Below are 18,601 nucleotides of genomic sequence, written 5' to 3' on the forward strand. Positions count from 1 at the left end.
CCTATTAGCACTAGGGTCACCAATCACTACAAGAAAACAAGAATTTTAGCACGATTTATTTGAGCACGGCTTTTGATTCCGTACAAATTTGTCACGGAATATACGCACCAACACAAAGTTAGTGACAACGTTAGCACGGTATTTGGCACGGTTACCAAACTGCGGATAATTTTGTCACCAGATTTAGCACTATTTATATTTTCGCCTAAAATTTAAAATAAAAATCCAGTGTCAACACCGTGCCAAAACCGTGACAAACAATCGCCTTTATTTGTCACGGTTTTTGGGACTGACTAAAGCAAAAACCGTCGCAAAAATAAATGACAACGAAGCATATAAGTATTTGCACTGGCTTTTTGGCACGGTCTAGTCTCGGCCGCCAAAAACCGCGACAACATCTCATCTCTTTATTTGTCACGATATTTGGCACGCAGAAAGCCAAAAACCGTGCTAAAAAAACCGCGACAATGGAGAACATGTCATTTCGCACTTTTGGCACTGGGTCTAGATTTCCCGTGCACAAAAACTCGCGACAAACACCTCATCCCTTTATTTGTCACGATATTTTGGCACGCAGAAGCCAAAAAACTGCGCCAAAAACCGCGACAATGGAGAACATGTCATTTTGGCACGCTGTTTTGGCACGGCCCTAGATTTCCCGCACAAAACTCGCGACAAAACACCTCATCCCTTTATTTGTCACTGATATTTGGCACGCAGAGCCAAAAACCGTGCTAAAAACCGTGAATAATGGAGAACATGGCATTTTGACACGCTTAGCACGCTTTAGTTGCTGCGTACAAAAACCGCGACAAACACATCATCCCTTTATTTGTCATGATTTTTGGCACCCGACTCAAGGCAAAACCTCGTGCCAAAAAACAATGACAATGGAGAGCATGGCATTTGGCACGGGCTTTTTGGCACTTTTAGGATTGTCCGCAGCCAAAAACCGCGACAAACACCTCATCCTTTTTATTTGTCACGGCTTTTTGGCACCCGACAATCCTGAACGTGCCAAATAAACCGCGACAATAGAGTACATGGTATTTGACATGCTTTTTGGCACTGCATAACGTAGCCAAAAACCGCGACAAACACCTCATCCCTTTATTTGTCACGGTTTTTTTAGATATCAAGCCAAAACCGTGCACAAAATCTGACAACGAAGATACATGATTTCGACACTGTTTTTGGCACGTGCTTTTAACTTGCTGGTGCCAAAAACCATGACAACCCTTTTTTTGTGACGGTTTTTTTGGCACGTAACAACCCAAAACTATATCAAAAAAACTTAATTTTACTCTATATTTATAATAATAATTACATAATAATTATACTCTATTTATAATAATTACTCACCCACAATAAAAAAAAACTTATTTTTTTATATTATAATTTAAAATTAGATAAGTATAAATTTTCTTGGATAATATAAATACTCATACACATGATATTTCTATATTTATAATAATTACATAATAATTATACTCTTTTTATAATAATTACATACCCACAATAAAAAAAAACTTAATTTTTTCTTGCATAATATTTTCTTATAAACTCTCTATACTTCACAGAAATATATAAGAATTTTATTGCATAATTTAATTACGCATACGATATTCAATATTTATAATAATTATATTCTATTTATAATAAATTTTTATATTATAATTTAAATTTTGATAAGTATAAATTGACTAATATAATTAAAATTGATTATTTTAAAAATTTTAAATAAAACTAGGAATGTCTTTATTTGGTACAATATTTGGCATGCTATTTGACACGGTGTGCCTAAGATCATGCCAAAAAAATCGTGACAAAAATCCCTAAAACCATTCTCCCAAAACACCCGCCTTTGCTTCTTCATCATCGTCCCTCCGTGTTGTTTTTTTAGGCCTTCTAATTAGGATAGGGGCCCAAAGGGCTTTTGATTTACATGTTAGGAGCGGTACCTATTGGAGGAGTAGAGGAGGTAGGAAGAAGCTCGAGCTATCACCGTCTGTTGTCACTATTACTACTCGATGAGCAAAGTTTAGCTCAGAAATATCACAAGGAACCCTCAAGCCCCTCACCGATGGATCAACCTAGTCTCGAACGTGGTCGGACAGAAAAAGCTCGAACACATGTCTTCATCGTCAGAGACTCATTTGGTGGTGAGCATGAACACCGTAGACTTTAACATGATCAATGCATCGTAGTCGCACGACATCTACATAGAAAGGTACCTTCTAAAACAATATTTTTTTGAACATCTTTTTAGCCCTTTAACCCCAAATCAACAATCTTGAAGTAAACTCGAATTTTTTTAATATAATTAATCAAATAAGTATTTTATTCATAATTATTAATATCATCAACACTAACAAATATCAATAATTAATTTGAACATGATAAATTTATTTATTTTTATTAGTGTTAAAGTTGGGTAAAAAAATAATCCTTCCCTAAGTGATCGTGTCCCTTTTTTAAATTTTCTTTCGTAAAAAAATCCATTATTTAAAAACCAATATGATACTAATTTTTCCACTAAGAAAAATAAATAAATAAATAAATAAAAATATGGAAATTTGTAATTAACATAGAAACAAGGGTCTTAATCAAATGGGCTTTTTTTAACTGGGTTTGGTAGCCCAACTTTGTGGATAAACTTGAAGGCTATCACCGCTGCTTTCCATCCACTCCGCCAATCTCAACCGCTGACGTAAAAAACGGGATATATACACACGCCGATTATTAGCTTTTTCTTCTCTTCCAATCCAATCTTTCGCCTCCGTAAAACCCCTAGAGGTGAAACCCTAGAACCTTGATCTCCTCTCGTGGTATCCGAAGCTCTAGATCACCATTAATGGGTTTCGATTGGTCGATGGGAAGCCCTCGCCGCGTCCCAAGTTTTGCCCCAAGTGGCGGTTTCAAGCAGCTCCTCAACTCTCCAACGACGCTGATGAGGAGGTCGGGCCTCACCGACGTGAGGCTAAGAAGGAGCGTGCACGCCGAGATCGGATTTACCACCATAACCACTACTCTTCCCGCCCTCCATCTAATGCTCACCAAGGTCCCCGTGTTGCGAGGCCTCTTCTCTCAAATCTTCCGTCGATATCCGACTCGAATGGATAATGCCTCGATCGCATCCCCTCTCTACCTTCACCAAACTCTCCTTCTCCGTCCCCCGACCCCCCGTAAGACCTTCCGATTTGTGGTGCCCTCGAAGCTTTTATGAGCGCCTCCTACGATCGCTCAACCCTAAGAACGAACGTCGCCTCGAGAGTTTCAAGACCCGGAATTTCTTCAAGGTCACCACCACCGCCGACCCCGCCATCCGCCACCTCGCTAATGAAGATAAAGCCACCGCCTTTGCCACCGATGCCATCCTCTCCACTCCTTATGTGCGCCCGCCTCGCTCTACTCAACTTGTATTTATTTTTATTAAACTTAACGCTTTTCAGTAATCATCTTCAGTTGCTTTTTCAGATAGTCGATTTTGCTCGGTTGGAACCTTTGGGTCGCCATCAATGACCGACCTCTTCTCGCTCGTGTTTGAATTCATTTTCTCGATATTCCTTTTGGCTTGGACTTTACATGCTATATACTCGATCAATATACATATACACGGACCAATTTATTAAATTTATGGCCTTTTGTGGATAGAAATTTTATGATTTGGACATTCTATGGATAGAAAGACTTGTCACTCACAAAATGTTCATTCTATTTGATGATTTTGAGTCAAATACACAGAAAGAACTTTAGTCATTCTGTGAATTATTCAGGTTTCAAAACCTTGGCGAGATGATGACTCTCGTGACTAATGGTGCAAAGAATAACGCCTAGTTTCATTGAAGGCCCTCGACCTTGGATGGACCTATTGGTCATGCCGGTATTAATATGCACATTCTCAGATATACGTAATGCATTTTCTTTCTCTATGACTAATGATGATGTACATGCATCTCAGATTTTCAAATGAGAATGTTAGCATACTTGTGGAGGTTGCCGATCGATGAACACAGTGGTGAAGGTCTGGGATCGCTTGGCTCACAAAGAGTGCTAACGATTCTATCGCATTGTTGCAAAACCAAACTCTAACGAAAAGCAATTGCAGGATCATAAGTTTATCGGTATGCTTTTATGCGATGTCGAGTTTCATGTTGCATAATTTTTATTATGCTTTTACATATGTTATTCTAATTATGACCAAATAAAGACAAAAACATTTGGGTTTAAATTAACTCAATTATTAGTGTACTACCGATTTCTGCAGTTGTTTTGTATATAGAATTGTAGCTTTCTGTTTATTTGACTTTAAAATTAATCGATGTAGAAACAATAATAGAAATTTCGCTCGTCTCTCCCTTGCAATTAGATATATATACATATATATATATAAGTTTCATGTCTTTTGATTTCTTTCTTTGTATTTTCATCATTTGTTGTTTAGAAGTAAGTTTCATATGATAGAATTAATAGAATGAATAATAGTGCATGAATATTCCAAGATGAAGGAAGCCAATTACAATAATAAGATGAATAATAGTGCATGATTTGGTAAAGCTTGATTTTAAAGCTTTTATGAGTATGTTGTTATTTCTGTGATGTGTTTAGTACTTTCCATTTGAGAGTATTATCCATGGCAAGTGATCATTGTAGTCTGTTCATATATTTGTAAGTTGAACATATCGCTTTCAAGGAAATAGCAGGATTAACTTGTAGGCTAATGAAAAAGGTGATTTGCACCAAAGAATCCCAATGTTTCTTTTTCTTGATTCTGATAGATGGTACCTAACCTTGGGATAGAAGACTGTTTATCACAAGGAAGTATGAAGCTACAACTTTATAATCATTTGTTTATTTGAAACCATCGGATCGCTTTTTGTTCTTGGTTCCAAGAATTAGTTCTTGGTAGTGGAGACTTGACTTTCTCGCTCCTTCTTTTCTCTCGCTATTAATGGTCTAGTTGATGTTATGCGCTTAGAGTATATTGTAAACCAAATCGATTGTATCTTGCACTCTTTTTGGATTCTTAGGTGTAACATTAGTTTTAATGTTTGTAGGGCACTATACCAAATCAACAAAACCGTAACAAAAACTCATGATAATGCGTGATGAGTTTTTTTGGGATATAACGCCTCATTATGGTCGGAACAAAGGTTTGAGCTTCACTCACAAATATGAAGTATAAGAATGAATGTGAAAAACGTAAGAATTTAGTGGGCTCTACTTAATTATGCTTGTATATGTTATATTGCTTAGCCACTTAATGTGATAAAGTTTTTTCCTCCTTTCAGGCAAGGTATTGATCAACCTTTCTAGCATGTCTAATGTTACTCGCATGCCACATGCCCTTGAACACCGACAAGAGTCACAAATACATGCCGATAAGCACCTCCAATGCCAAGAGAGTTCAGTATTTCCATCATAGGATGATGTATAGGGTTATGTTAGATTGGACCTTATTATTATAATAATGTTATGATTGTAATAACATTTTGCATATTTTTACCAATATTGTAATTTATATTTTGATGAAATTAAATGCAGTGTTTAATATTAAATAAATTTATTGTAATTTATTTTTATTTTTTTAAAAATAGAATTGTGTCAAATTCGTGAATAAAAAAATCATATCAATATCAATACTAAATTTAAAAACCGCTCCAAAAAAATGTGACAAAAAAATGTGTTAATAATTATGTTAAATTTGAAACCGTGATAAAAATTGTGACAAAAAATTATCTTTGTGACAAAAATAATTGTGCCAAAAAAATCGTGACAAAAATCAATCGTGCTAAAAAAACAAGCATAACAAGAATCGTGTCAAAAACCGTAATAAAAATCAATCGTGCTAAAAACCGTGACAAAAATCATCCATGCTAAAAAAATAGTGCCAACTAACTGCAGCTAAAAAATCGCGACAAAAATAATCGTCCCCAAAAACTGTACTCAAAAAAAGTCGTGCTTTAAAACTGCGTGACAACATTAGTCAGTGCTAAAAAAATCGTGACAAATAAAACCGTGATAAAAACTATACTCTAAAACTCGTGACAAAATTGTCACGGTTTTACTATTTCGTGATAAATTATATTTGTCACGAGATGTTATAGGCACTGAGTCATTATTCCGCTACAAAAATCCGTGTTAAAATCGGGTCTTGTCACGGTTTTTGGCTTATTTCCGTGCCAAAATTGCCGTGCCAAATTTCTGTTTTTCTTGTAGTGAATGAACAGACAGAGACTAGGGGTCAAATCCCTAATTATACACTATGAGACTAGACATAAGATATATTTAAAAAAATTATACATGATATTAACACATAGCTTGTTCACTTTATAAAATAAATAAATAAATATATATATATATATAATATAGTATAATTCTTACTAACTCGGCTCTTGTTAGCTTAAATAATCATAAATTATTCAACTAATTTTAGTTATGTAAAACATATTATATGATGAAAAATTATTTCTAAAATAGCTAAAAAAAACCTCATCATGCTTTTATCAGTTTGTGTTCTATATTCTCAACAAGCAAATAAATTGTTGTTGTTGTTCCTATTCATGAGAATATATGCATTAACTTTAGAAAACAAAACAAGAAAGGTGATGTGGATTCCACTTGCATGGCCACCGTATGCATGCTTATTGGTAGATATCATGATCACTTAATAGATGACAACTTAGACTACTTAATCTGAATTATAAGACATTAATGACATGCATATAAAAATGATGTAATTAATAGCCCGGCAATCAAGCTAAACTTCTTCGCCCAATCCTTCAAACTCGCCAAGATTAACTCCCTATCAATCCTAACTTTCTTTTATTCCAAGGAAAGTGAAAATTTTTAGTCCCCTTAATACAATATATATATATATATATTCTTTAATTATTAGACCTTATAACATTATTTCTCTCTTTAATCTATTTGTACTAAAAACTAAAATATAAATAATGAGTAATGATATTTAGACCAAATTGGTAGTCCGAATGATGTGGATGCCAAATTTGCATCCATACTATTATCCACGTCATTCATTTATTTTTTTTTATAAAAAAAACTAATTCTCTTCATTGGTAGTGTAAACGATAAATTGGAAGCCCCCTCCCTAAACCCTAAATTATAAACCGCAAACCCTTGTAAGGGATTTGCGATTTATTATTTAAGGTTTAAGGCTTAGGATTTGAGGTTTTTGTTTTTTGAATTTTGGGTTAAAGATTTTATAATATTTGATTTAATTAGGGTTTTTTTTATAAAACAAACGGTTTAGATTATAAAAAAATTAAATTTTTTTAAAAAAGAAGTAGATAAAGAATGATGTGGATGCTGACATGGATGCCAACTTGACATCCATGTCATTCGGCGTATTAATTCGACTTAAATAGTAAATCACCATTTAACGCTCTTACCCCTATTCTTTCTCTCTCTTTGTTCTTTCTCTTTTATTTTTTTTTAAATCTACAAACATTCACAGATGATGTTTCGTGTGTATATATATATATATATATATAATATTTGAGAAGCCGTTTAAATTTAGATACATGAAACATAATTGAATGTCACCCTTATGATAAAGATATTACAATAATAATTTATTTCACATTTATTAATTTAAAAAATATGGATTTTAATGTTCAATCATGGTTTCTTATTTGATATGTTTAAAGTTTTGGGTTGAATCTAGTCAAGATAATATGTTTGATCTACATCTATCAATGGAAATGGTATTTAAGTGCATAATTAAGTTTATTAATTACTTTACAATTTGATTAGATTTATTTATTTATCTTCGTGGTATCCGACTCTTCTTGACAAATAAAGAAAAACTTTTTCTACTTAGAAAGAACAAGATGTAATAAATCAAGTCTATAATAATAATAATAATAATAATAATAATAATAATAAAGAATGTGATCCATCTAAAAGGCAATACATTTATTTGATAAAGGAGCATACTTTGATGGCTAGTTTAGCCAGGGGGTGGCTTGTCTTTTAATGCCACTCCTTTACCTGTCTAAAGGCACGCCTCCAAAGTTACTCTCCGAATTAAACCTCCCCTCTCTCTCTTTCTCTTTCCGTGTGTGTTTGTGTATATATATATAGAGATATATCACTAAGATAGCAAGCATTCAAGGTGTCAAAAATGATGAAGTTCAAGACAAAGACTAAGTTGTTCATGAGAAGTAGCAGTAGCAGTTCAAACTCAAAGCTAAGTGGTGGTGGTTGTGGTGGTGGTAATAGTGGAGAGGAGATAGAGTGGGAGTTGAGGCCAGGAGGGATGCTAGTTCAGAAGAGAGAAAGTGGCAAGGGTGGTGCAGAGATCATTAGGGTTAGGGTTAGGGTTTCTATGGCTTCACTCTCACATGATATCTCCATTTCTGCCACCTCTACTTTTGGTATGCCATTTCTCACTTCCCTTCTTTTTTCTTCTCTTTTCATAATTCTTCTTTACATATATATATATATATATATAATGAAGAATAATGTGCTTTAAAGAAGCAAACAAATGTTGGGATTAATATATTTTGTATGACTTCTCAATCTTGCATTTTTGTTGCTTTTAATTGAATTGGGGATCATAGAAAATGATGAAAACCAAGTATTCACAATGCATCAAGGGATGGATTTATTTATTTATTTTTTATTTAAACTATATCTTCATCCTATATTTATTATTTATAATAAATTAATTTTTTGTTATATGTACTTGATCACACCCTTGAAATAATGGAAATTATAAATATACCCTTGTAAACCTATATTTATTTATATAGTTTTTTTTTTTACAAAGAAACAATTAAATTTTAAAAAAAATTAAACTATTCTTTACATTTTTTTCTCCGCATTCATCTTAAAAAAATAATCAAGGATAAGATAAAAATATATATTTTTTTAAATTCATAAATATAAATTTTATAATGATTGAAGGTTAAAGCACTTGATTCACATGCGGGAGTTCGACTCGTAATAATTACTATAAAAAAAATATGTGTTTTAGGGTAATCTATCCCTATTAGTAAAATATATATCTATATTAGAAGTACTCCCTTGTATAGGGAGGGTATCCTAGTAATTTGAATCTTATTTTATTTATGATTGACTTTAATGATTTTTTTAATAAATGGCAATTAAGGGGAGTTGAAGATGGTGCTATCAATGGTGACTGGTTTAGAGGCAAGAGCCCAAAGGATCCTATTCAAAGGAAAAGAAAGAGAGGATGGAGATCATCTACACATGGTGGGGGTCAAGGACAATGACAAAGTGCTCTTGTTGGAGGACCCCTGCCTTCAAAGAAAAAAAGAACCATTTAAGTTCCATAGAAAAAATAAACCAAGTCATGGCAAGCCCTTGTCATTCAGCTGCCATTAAAGTCTAGTTTGGACTTGGAGTATTAATTAATTAATTAATTAAGACTTCTTTCATTTTCTCACATTCATGCATGCATTGCATGGCTGAGGTTATGGTTAATTACACAACTGACAACAAACATGAGACTCTCTCTTTCAATGTTTTAGGTTTGGGTTGTGATGGTTGTTGATATTTAATTAATTTCATGTGAGTGTGATGTTATGTATGTAGAGAGAGATTAGGTAATCTTGTACATGAATGAGATGTTAATTGATTGTTAAAGCATCTTCTCTTTAATCACTATGATTTTGACTTTTTTTTTGGAGATATGTGATTAATGTGAATGATATTTTAACTTATTATATGCAATTTCAACACTTGCTTTTTCTTGATTTTAATCTATTTTGACAACATGCATAATGGTGTGAAAATACATGTTAATTATAAAAAAAATATTTATTTGAATGAATAATTTTGGATGTTTAATCTCCTCCATTCAGAGATATACGATGTGGTTGCACACATAAATCACTTATTGAGATAGCATGAGCAAATATGACTGATTGCATTGGATTGAATTGAATAGGTAAAATGAACAAATTTAGTTATTTTAAGAATTAAAATAAATATATATTTTTAATTCTACAATGAAAAATGTAGAATAATCTGATTAAAATTTGAGCTGAAGTGGAAAAAAACCCGATCATAATTTCAGTCATCAAATATTTCAAAACTCTTCGATAATAAAAATAGACAAAATTAGACCTTACAATTTTTTTTTATAAAACATCTTTTATTAAAGTGGGCCTAAACTTCTTCACGTACATGCATGCGAAGCCCAACCAACAAAAATGAGCATTTATGATTTGTTCCCGGAGAAATGATACTAAATGTTTGAGATAATAAAAATTCAAAATTAACAATTAGTACTTACCAAACGGCATAAAGATTTTTTTTTTATTAAGATGGTTAAATGATATAATATAACAAAAAATAATTAACCGCACAAATATATATTGATAAATGTGGATAAGTCACATGTTTGAAATGTGTGAGAGGAGAAGATTCGGCGCTTGATCTTTGTTAACTAAAATGTTTGAGATAATAATCTTCGTTTGCTCATGGAAGCTGTGCAATGCTTACCAAATGACATAAAGGTTTTATTTAATTAAGATGGTTAAATAATATAATATAACAAAAAATAGTTTACTGCAAAAGTATATATATATATATATATATTGATAAATGTGGATAAGTCACACGTTAGGAATGTGTGTGAAGAGAAAATTGGACGTCTGATTTTCATTTGCGTATAGAAATTGTGCCAATAGGCTTTGAATCATGTTGATTCTATATATATATATTATATATAAAAGCTCTAGATATTTATGTGGATATAAAATTATTATATAATAATCAATTTTACAACAATAGTAGTGTTTTAATCTTTTTATAAGTCTAAAATCGAGGTAAATTCAAATATGAATAGCTTACCCTACAATAGTTATTTTTCACTTTGAGTATAAAATTTTAATTTGTATTAGTTTGGGCACCCAACCATTGATTTGGTTTCATCCGGGATGCTATTGATGAGATTCCAATGGGTAAATAATGATATAGAGATTGAAATTGTTTATGACCACTTATTAAACACGTCATATGCACACATGTTACATTACTTTAAAGATGAAGTGAAGTCGGGGATAGAATTTAGAGGGCAATAGGAGGGGATTAGTTTTTTTCTTTATTTTTTATTTTAAGTCAAATCTTTTAGTTAATTGTAATGATTAGTGTGACCTTGCTAGAATTTATAATACCATTTTTCAAATCAAATCTTTGCAAGGATGGTAGAGTTGCTGATGCAATGTATATTTTTCAAATCAAAGTCCACATTTGAATATCTCTTAACTCAATACTTAATGACTGGTGGCTCCTCCATATTAATTGAAAAAAAAAGATTCATATGATAATGATAATGGTATATATACAAGCTCTAGATCATATTTATGTGGATACCAAAATACCAAACGATATAGTGCGGACACCACTTGCCTTTCTAGATTTCAACTTATTCTTAGGGACCATTAAATATTCTAAAAAGATATACACACACACTATATAAATTGTAGCTTTCATGCATGGGGGAAATGTGGTGAAAAATATAAAAAAGGTCCGGTTGGTTGAGACCCAACGTTCCAAACTTCCAACCAAGTGATGATGATTAATAGAAGCAAACATTATATATATATATATATATATATATTATAATTTTGATTTTTGATATGATTAATTGTAGTTCATTATAATTCCAATCTATAGATATAATATACATATTTAGAAAATTGATTTTCCCCTAATATATTTAAATAATACAACATAGGTAAAATTTAATTAAATTTCTGCACTAATTTTTAAATAAAAATATTAGAATATTACCAGCATATTTCTATATTTTTCTTAACATACTGGTTGAACGTTCACACAAGTGATAAACAAAAAGTAAATAAAAATAAATTTCGTAATTCAATCCCATTCTTTTAAGATATTAAAAATATAAATAAATATATTTAAAAAATAACATAAAAAAACTATGTAACCCTAATTTTTTTTAACAAAATATAGATAAACTATATGTGATGGACAAGTCATATCAGAGGAGACAGAATTATTATGTCGAGATATTTGTGCTCTCGTGAAGAATATGAACTACTATTAATATATTAAGAGTGGCCGGAGTTACATATAAATTTTAATTATTTAAGATATAAATATAAAAGAATATAAAAATATATAATTTATTTTTCGTTCTTCGGAGCCATCCACGTGGACCACTGACAGCTCTGAGTTTTCCATGTTCTCAGATATTTTTAATATATTCATATAAGATATAAATAGTTCAAATACCGGCCCACTTGCATAAATCTTTAAATTTTCTTCAAAATATCTGTTAAATTATTTTATAAAAAAAATGGCATTTTCATAATTTTCACAACGCTTAAGATTAAACTGATTTTTTTTTTTGAAATCTAAAAATTCCTTCTAAAAAAGAAAACCACAATATAGTCATTGATAACATATTCATAAATATAATAAAAACTAGGATGAAAACCCAAAAAAACCTAAAATATTGCTTCTAGTTCCTTATAAAATTAAAAATTATTACTCTTTCTGTTTTTTTATGTATCATATTTATCTAATTTGCACAATTACATCTATTAAAAAATTTTGGTTAAAATTAGATTGCTATCTATATTTTATAAAAAATTTAATTATGTTAATGGAGTATATAATTTAATGTTTATTTGATTATAATTTATTGAAAATTATACATATATATTAAATTATGAATTTTAAAAAAATTATTTAATATTTACACAATATATAACAGACAAGTTAAAATAACAAAATAAAGCAAAATGGGATAAGTATAAAAATACGGAATATAAGTTTATATTTAATTACTATTTTGAGTATATAAAATACAAGAACATTAGCTTCAAAAAGCAAAGCATGGAGGCAAGCACCCGATTCCGATGAAGCTTCCCTTCTCTTCTACTAGTGCTCATGCCTTTCTATTCCCACGCTTTCCCTTTCCACCACTTGAGGTTTTTCTATCGGTTTGGCTAACTACCAACATCTTCGATCTTTGTAACCACCCACCATCCACTTTTTCACTGATTTTTCGCAGTATTTTTAAGTGAGGATTGATCTGTTAGTTTGCTGAGGATAAGAGAGGTTTCTGATGTGGATTCAGGTTGGTTTTTGGTGCATTTGATTTGGGGAGTGGATGTGGTGAGTTTTGATCAGTATAATGGAGCCGTCACAGGGGTTCTTTGCTTCTATTTGGAGATTTCTGTACTTCTTGCCCTTTTTCATTGGATTGCTGGTTTTGGGAATTGTTAAAGGTGAGTTCTTTGATTTCAATGAGGGTTTTGTGTTTCTTGGTTTGTGAATCTGAATGATGAGTAGTTTCTTTGCTTCATTTTTTTTTAAAAAAAAACTGATTTTTGATTTTCTGTTGAATGTGAAGTATATTGGTGTTTTGTCAGAGAGAATGATAAAAAAAAAAAATTCTCATTTTTAGCATTCCTTGTGAATTTGAATTGTTTGGTGATGAGCAAAAAATGAATTTTTAGTATAATTTATTTGCCAGATTTTAGTGACTAATGACAGTTTTGGAATGAATTTTAACCTGCTTTTGTTGGTTCATTGATCTATATCAAGGAATTCAGCAGTTGAATGAATTTGACTAATTTTGTTTTGAGCTTGCTTCAAAGTCAAAAACCTATATTCTGAGGTGCCCCTTTTTTTTTAATAGCTGTACCATTCACTTCTTTTTTAATCACATGTACAATTTCTTTTGCATGTGTGATATCTTTCTTTGTTTGATAAATCTTTTCCACTTTGTCCTTTGTATTGTATGTTACTGTTTGTTTGGTATCTTCAACATCTCAAGGATCCATGGTGAACATTGTTTGATACGTGGGAATTATTTTGATGTACAGCAGTTAGGCAGGTTTCTGGGAGCAACTTTGTAATGATTTAGTCGAAATGTCCAACACACTTATCCCAACCCTCAATAATGGATGCTAGATTGGAGATGTATAGGATGCAACACTAGCATGATGTCCATAACCTGGCCTAGTAGTGTCAGCACTTGTTTGTGATGCACGCTGTGTTTATGCTTAGCCATTTCCTAATCCCGTCTCCTGTATTATTGTGCTGATTAAACGGGCTGGATACCAACTTGACATTCTTTAGCCTCCTATTTTATCAATTTTAGCCTTTTCAAACATAGCTTGCATTAAGTTTCAGAGTTTAGCTTTCCATTCCTTGAATTCCATGTAAACTCCTACTCTTGATGACTCCCCATGCTTTCTTTCTGTTTTAATACATTCTCAAATTGTAATAAATTAAGGCCCTTGGAAATCCTATAAGTTTTAGTGTGAAAATTAGATTCCACCCTCTGAATTGTGTTGTTGTCCGTTATATCTGCAGGAAGGATTCTGAGAGACACTCTCATCTTCAGTCTTCTAATATATTGTTGTGTCATGCTTGCTTAAGCAGATATGGTCAACAATGCTAATTTTCAAAAGATATTTGACTTTTTCTTTGTTAGTTTAGATCAATTTATCATGTATATGTACATCATTGAATTGCCTATTATATATTTTCACATATAATTTTAAACCTTGCTTATATTTGGTGGGGAGTTGCTTGAATTTGCTTTACTGTTAGTAAGAACCACTGGAATATCATATGCAACGCTATCATTTCATCTTTTTTTTTTAATTTTTTTATTTTCATCAGGTGCTTTACTTTGCCCATTTATATGCCTTATAATGACCATTGGAAATTCTGCTATCATTTTGGGTCTCTGGCCGGCACACGTCATCTGGACATACTACTGTATACTAAGGTAGCCTTTGGATCTTTACCATCAGATATTTGCTCCTATATTTCGTATTCCTTCTTCAAAATGTAATTCTCATAATTGGCTTTGGTTTTTTGAAGGCAGAGCCAAACAGCTAGGGCCTATTCTGAAGATTGTTCTTTGTATTGGAATATCTCTAATCCTTGTTGTGTGGCCACCGATTGGCGTCTTGAGCAGTATATTAGCAGGGTTGGGATATGGTTTTCTTGCACCAATTATCGCTACCTTTGAGGCTGTAGGAGAAGGAAAGACAAATATGTTCTTCCATTGTTTCTGGGTACAGTATATATTTTCATTAGTGCCTATTAGTTTGCATGTTTGTGTAATATCTATTCAGTATACTTCCCTTCAGCTGATGATATTGTTTCAATGTTGTAGGATGGGACATGGGATACTGTCAAAGGAAGTTTTACTGTGGTCAGGGATGTGAAAGATGTGGCTTTTAATTCATATTTTTCGCTTATGGATGACCTTCGACTTCAAGATCCTCCCAATGGAGAACCACACGAATTAAGGTTTGCCAAGTAAAAATAAATTACCGGCACCAATGTACTTGAATTTCTCAAATGATTGTAAATTCTTTCAGGTTGTTATATGTTTTGGTTGCCATTATTGTTGGTGTGATCGGTATCATTATTGACCTGCCAATGATCACCCTAATTGCACTTTGCAAGAGTCCTTATATGCTTTTCAAGGGATGGAAAAGATTGTTTCAGGATCTTATAGGCCGAGAAGGACCATTTCTGGAGACAGCATGCGTACCATTTGCTGGTCTTGCTATTATCCTTTGGCCAGCTGCAGTTGTTGGAGCAGTTGCAGCTTCAAGCTTATCGAGTTTATTTGTAGGTGGTTATGCAGCTGTCGTAACATACCAGGTCAGTCTCCTTCCTCATAGCATGCTTAGCAGATCTGTAGATAATTTTGTGCTGAAATACAAGTTTTGTCTTAAGTCTTATATGTAAAACTATCAACTTGAACATTAATTGTGCCTTAAGATTTGTGCAAGTGGGGTGGAGGATGAGCTACATTTAGTGCTAGTCTCAAATCACCTGTATCAGCTTGCTCAAAATCTTGATGTGAAATCCATGGAGGCAAGTTTAAGTCTTTTACCAAAAATTTAGCATAAAATGTGTAGTCTAGCCATTTGTTCACCACACATAAAGAAAATTCAGCAACATTTTCACCTACCGAGTCTTGCATGTCTTGAAACTTGGAGTCCTGTTGCTATTAGGAGTCATCAATTCAGAAGGGGCTGGCGTATGTCGTTGCTTCTTTGTCTATCTTCGATGAGTACAGCAATGATGTTCTTGACATGCCTGCAGGATCTTACTTTCCGAGGTGCTATGCATGACTCTTTCACTTAATCAATGGTTTCTTCAGTTAGGAGTTTGACTAAGCTATGTGTTTTTGGTTTGTAGGCCTCAGTACAGGAAACAGGAATTATTACATTCTGCCACTTTATCAAGACCCACCTCCTTCAATACGGAAAAGCAAGAAGGGAAAAAGCCACTTCATAAAACAATGTCCTTTAAGAACAAAGTGCTTGAATATAAGCCAATTAAGGTATGAAATTGCAAATTATTATTGCATATTTGTTCTGACAGTACTTTTTTATTCTAATTATGAATCAATTAAACTCCTCTCTGGATATGCTTCATATATTTCAGTCTCTGTTTTCTTGTGCATGTTTTGATACGTTAAAAATGAGCATGCTGGAAATTATGAAATTTAATTTGATCTGTGACAACATAAGAAGAAGCAATTGTAAATGAATATATTCCTGCTAAAAGGATAATATGACAGTGTGGAAATAGTTGCATGATCTCAAACTGCAAATTTCTGAGTTATATGGTCCAAACCCTACCAAATAGCCCTCCAATCTTGTTAACATTGCATGCTGGAAGATGTGAGATTGCATGTGGTTCAAATTTATGCACATTTATCTCTGACAAAGAACATGTTTGACAAGGTTACGTTACGGAATTATTGACACAGACTGAACATTTCTTTTGCTTAATAGTTACTCGGGCTACTGCTTATAGAGTGCAAGAGCCATGGTGAGGCTCTTATTGCTGAAGGGGTAATAACAGCTAAAGATATCGAAGAAACAAAGTCCAACAAAGATGGAAGCAGAATTATAGCCATTGGTTTGCCAGCATATTGCATCCTTCAAGCCCTTCTACGATCTATTAAGGCCAACTCTGATGGTTTGCTGCTAAGTGAGTTCCATCAACAGAAAAGATTCGAAATGATCTCTAGTTTAATTATGTGCTTAACATACCTAAGGCAGTGATTCATCTACTGATTTTTATAATTCCAGGCGATCAGACAGAGCTAACACTAGAAAATAAACCTAAAGACAGATTCTATGAATGGTTCTTAGAACCCTTGCTGATCCTCAAGGATCAAATCAAGTCTGTGAATCTGTCGGAAGAGGAAGAAAACTATCTTTGCAAGCTAGTCTTGTTAGTTGGAGATCCTAAACGAGTTGACGATATTGATGTTGGAATGATATTACAAAATGAGCGGAGGCAAGCGGAGATCGGTGCATTTGCTCGCAGGTAACTACATATATCCATTTAAATGAGGCATTGTCGCACTCTTTATATAAATGAATTCTACCGTCTTGTTTTGTTCTTGTCAGGTTGCAAGGTATCACCAAGTCTATCTCAAGGTATCCGACATTCAAACGTCGATTTGATGGCCTTGTGAAGACTCTATCTGAGGAGCTAGAAAAGAAGATTGGCGGTAGCCTATCCAGCAACGGTTCTCGATCGACAAAAAGATCGATAAGTGGTTTTGGCCGACTTTTTAGCCAAAAATCATTTGGAATAAAAACAAGCAACAAGGGTGTTAATGATCAAGGAGAAGTCCATCCTTAATTCTTCATCAAATGTTTGAGTTCAATGAAGTGTATTTAGTATGAGAAGATATATACTGTTGTTGTTACATTGTAGCATTCTACCAAGAATGAAATTGTACGAGTAAATCCAGTGAAATGCTTCTTCTGTTCACTAAGTTCAGGTTGCATTCCTTAGTTTTTTTGCACTCTTGTCCCTGTTTTTGGTATATATACCCCTTGAAAGTGGGTAATTACATAATATGTATATATATATGAAATTGGCGGTATATTCCTTTAAAGGTGGTTACTTGCTGAGATGCTGTTATGAAAGAATGCTCATTGTATACACCCCCAGAAAACATTTTTTTGTAGTTATACATAATGATTTTTACAGCGGTATGAACAGCTTTTTATTTTCTTGTTTATGTTCATAAACCATAAGTAATAGCATATTTACTGCAGATCGACTCTTAAATTAAGTATTTTGAAAAGCAAGTTATACTTTTTAAAGAGAGAAATTGGAGGGAAAATTAGGGTTGTTAATTTGTCTCGGACCCAACTAGGACCCCGTTCTCCACTCAACTAGGTTTGGGCTAAAATTCAAAAAACGGGATCAGGGCTAAAATTCAAAAAACAAGGTCGGGGCTGGGGCAGGAATATAAATTGGTGTCAGGGCCGGACTGAGAACGGAGAATTTCTTCCTCATCTCTCCTCAGAATATATAATTTTAATATTATATATATATAAGGAAATTATTTATATTACATTAAAATATATATTATTAAAAAATAAATATATTTGATGTATTTAATAAATGTTTTAAAAAAAAATCTGGAATGAGAAATTCTCGAATCCTACGGAAATGAAGACGAGGAAAAAATTTTACCTGAACCCGGACTTAGGGACGAAGTTGAGAATGAGTTTGACAAGTTAAAGTTGGAATTGAGAAATACATCTCTAGTGAATCCCATCCG

The 18,601-nt window shown here is 32.8% G+C and overlaps 2 protein-coding genes across 2 annotated transcripts; both read left to right on the forward strand.

The window, feature by feature from the left end:
* Nucleotides 1–8,022: 8,022 nt before the first annotated feature.
* Nucleotides 8,023–9,597, forward strand: LOC120270849 (BAG family molecular chaperone regulator 1-like). Its single transcript, XM_039277914.1, has 2 exons — nucleotides 8,023–8,399; nucleotides 9,137–9,597. The coding sequence occupies exons 1-2, from the start codon at nucleotides 8,147–8,149 to the stop codon at nucleotides 9,370–9,372; spliced, it is 489 nt and encodes a 162-aa protein (XP_039133848.1). The 5' UTR covers nucleotides 8,023–8,146; the 3' UTR covers nucleotides 9,373–9,597.
* A 3,250-nt stretch (nucleotides 9,598–12,847) lies between these two features.
* Nucleotides 12,848–17,822, forward strand: LOC120270589 (uncharacterized membrane protein At3g27390-like). The gene is made up of 11 exons (XM_039277646.1): nucleotides 12,848–12,999; nucleotides 13,106–13,256; nucleotides 14,662–14,770; nucleotides 14,870–15,062; nucleotides 15,164–15,300; nucleotides 15,372–15,660; nucleotides 16,017–16,123; nucleotides 16,204–16,348; nucleotides 16,806–17,004; nucleotides 17,106–17,346; nucleotides 17,430–17,822. The coding sequence occupies exons 2-11, from the start codon at nucleotides 13,163–13,165 to the stop codon at nucleotides 17,665–17,667; spliced, it is 1,752 nt and encodes a 583-aa protein (XP_039133580.1). The 5' UTR covers nucleotides 12,848–12,999; nucleotides 13,106–13,162; the 3' UTR covers nucleotides 17,668–17,822.
* The last annotated feature ends 779 nt before the right edge of the window (nucleotides 17,823–18,601 follow it).

The sequence above is a fragment of the Dioscorea cayenensis genome, chromosome 10 (genome assembly GCF_009730915.1).
Source record: "Dioscorea cayenensis subsp. rotundata cultivar TDr96_F1 chromosome 10, TDr96_F1_v2_PseudoChromosome.rev07_lg8_w22 25.fasta, whole genome shotgun sequence".
Taxonomy (NCBI): domain Eukaryota; kingdom Viridiplantae; phylum Streptophyta; class Magnoliopsida; order Dioscoreales; family Dioscoreaceae; genus Dioscorea; species Dioscorea cayenensis.

What these genes read in the sequence shown, in the direction of transcription:
- LOC120270849 (XM_039277914.1), top strand. Translation starts at nt 8,147, where the DNA reads ATGATGAAGTTCAAGACAAAGACTAAGTTGTTCATGAGAAGTAGCAGT. An exon ending in TTCTGCCACCTCTACTTTTG is followed by an intron (nt 8,400 to 9,136) that starts GTATGCCATTTC and finishes ATGGCAATTAAG; the next exon opens with GGGAGTTGAAGATGGTGCTA.
- LOC120270589 (XM_039277646.1), top strand. Translation starts at nt 13,163, where the DNA reads ATGGAGCCGTCACAGGGGTTCTTTGCTTCTATTTGGAGATTTCTGTAC. An exon ending in CAGCTGTCGTAACATACCAG is followed by an intron (nt 15,661 to 16,016) that starts GTCAGTCTCCTT and finishes TGTTGCTATTAG; the next exon opens with GAGTCATCAATTCAGAAGGG. An exon ending in ATCGGTGCATTTGCTCGCAG is followed by an intron (nt 17,347 to 17,429) that starts GTAACTACATAT and finishes TGTTCTTGTCAG; the next exon opens with GTTGCAAGGTATCACCAAGT.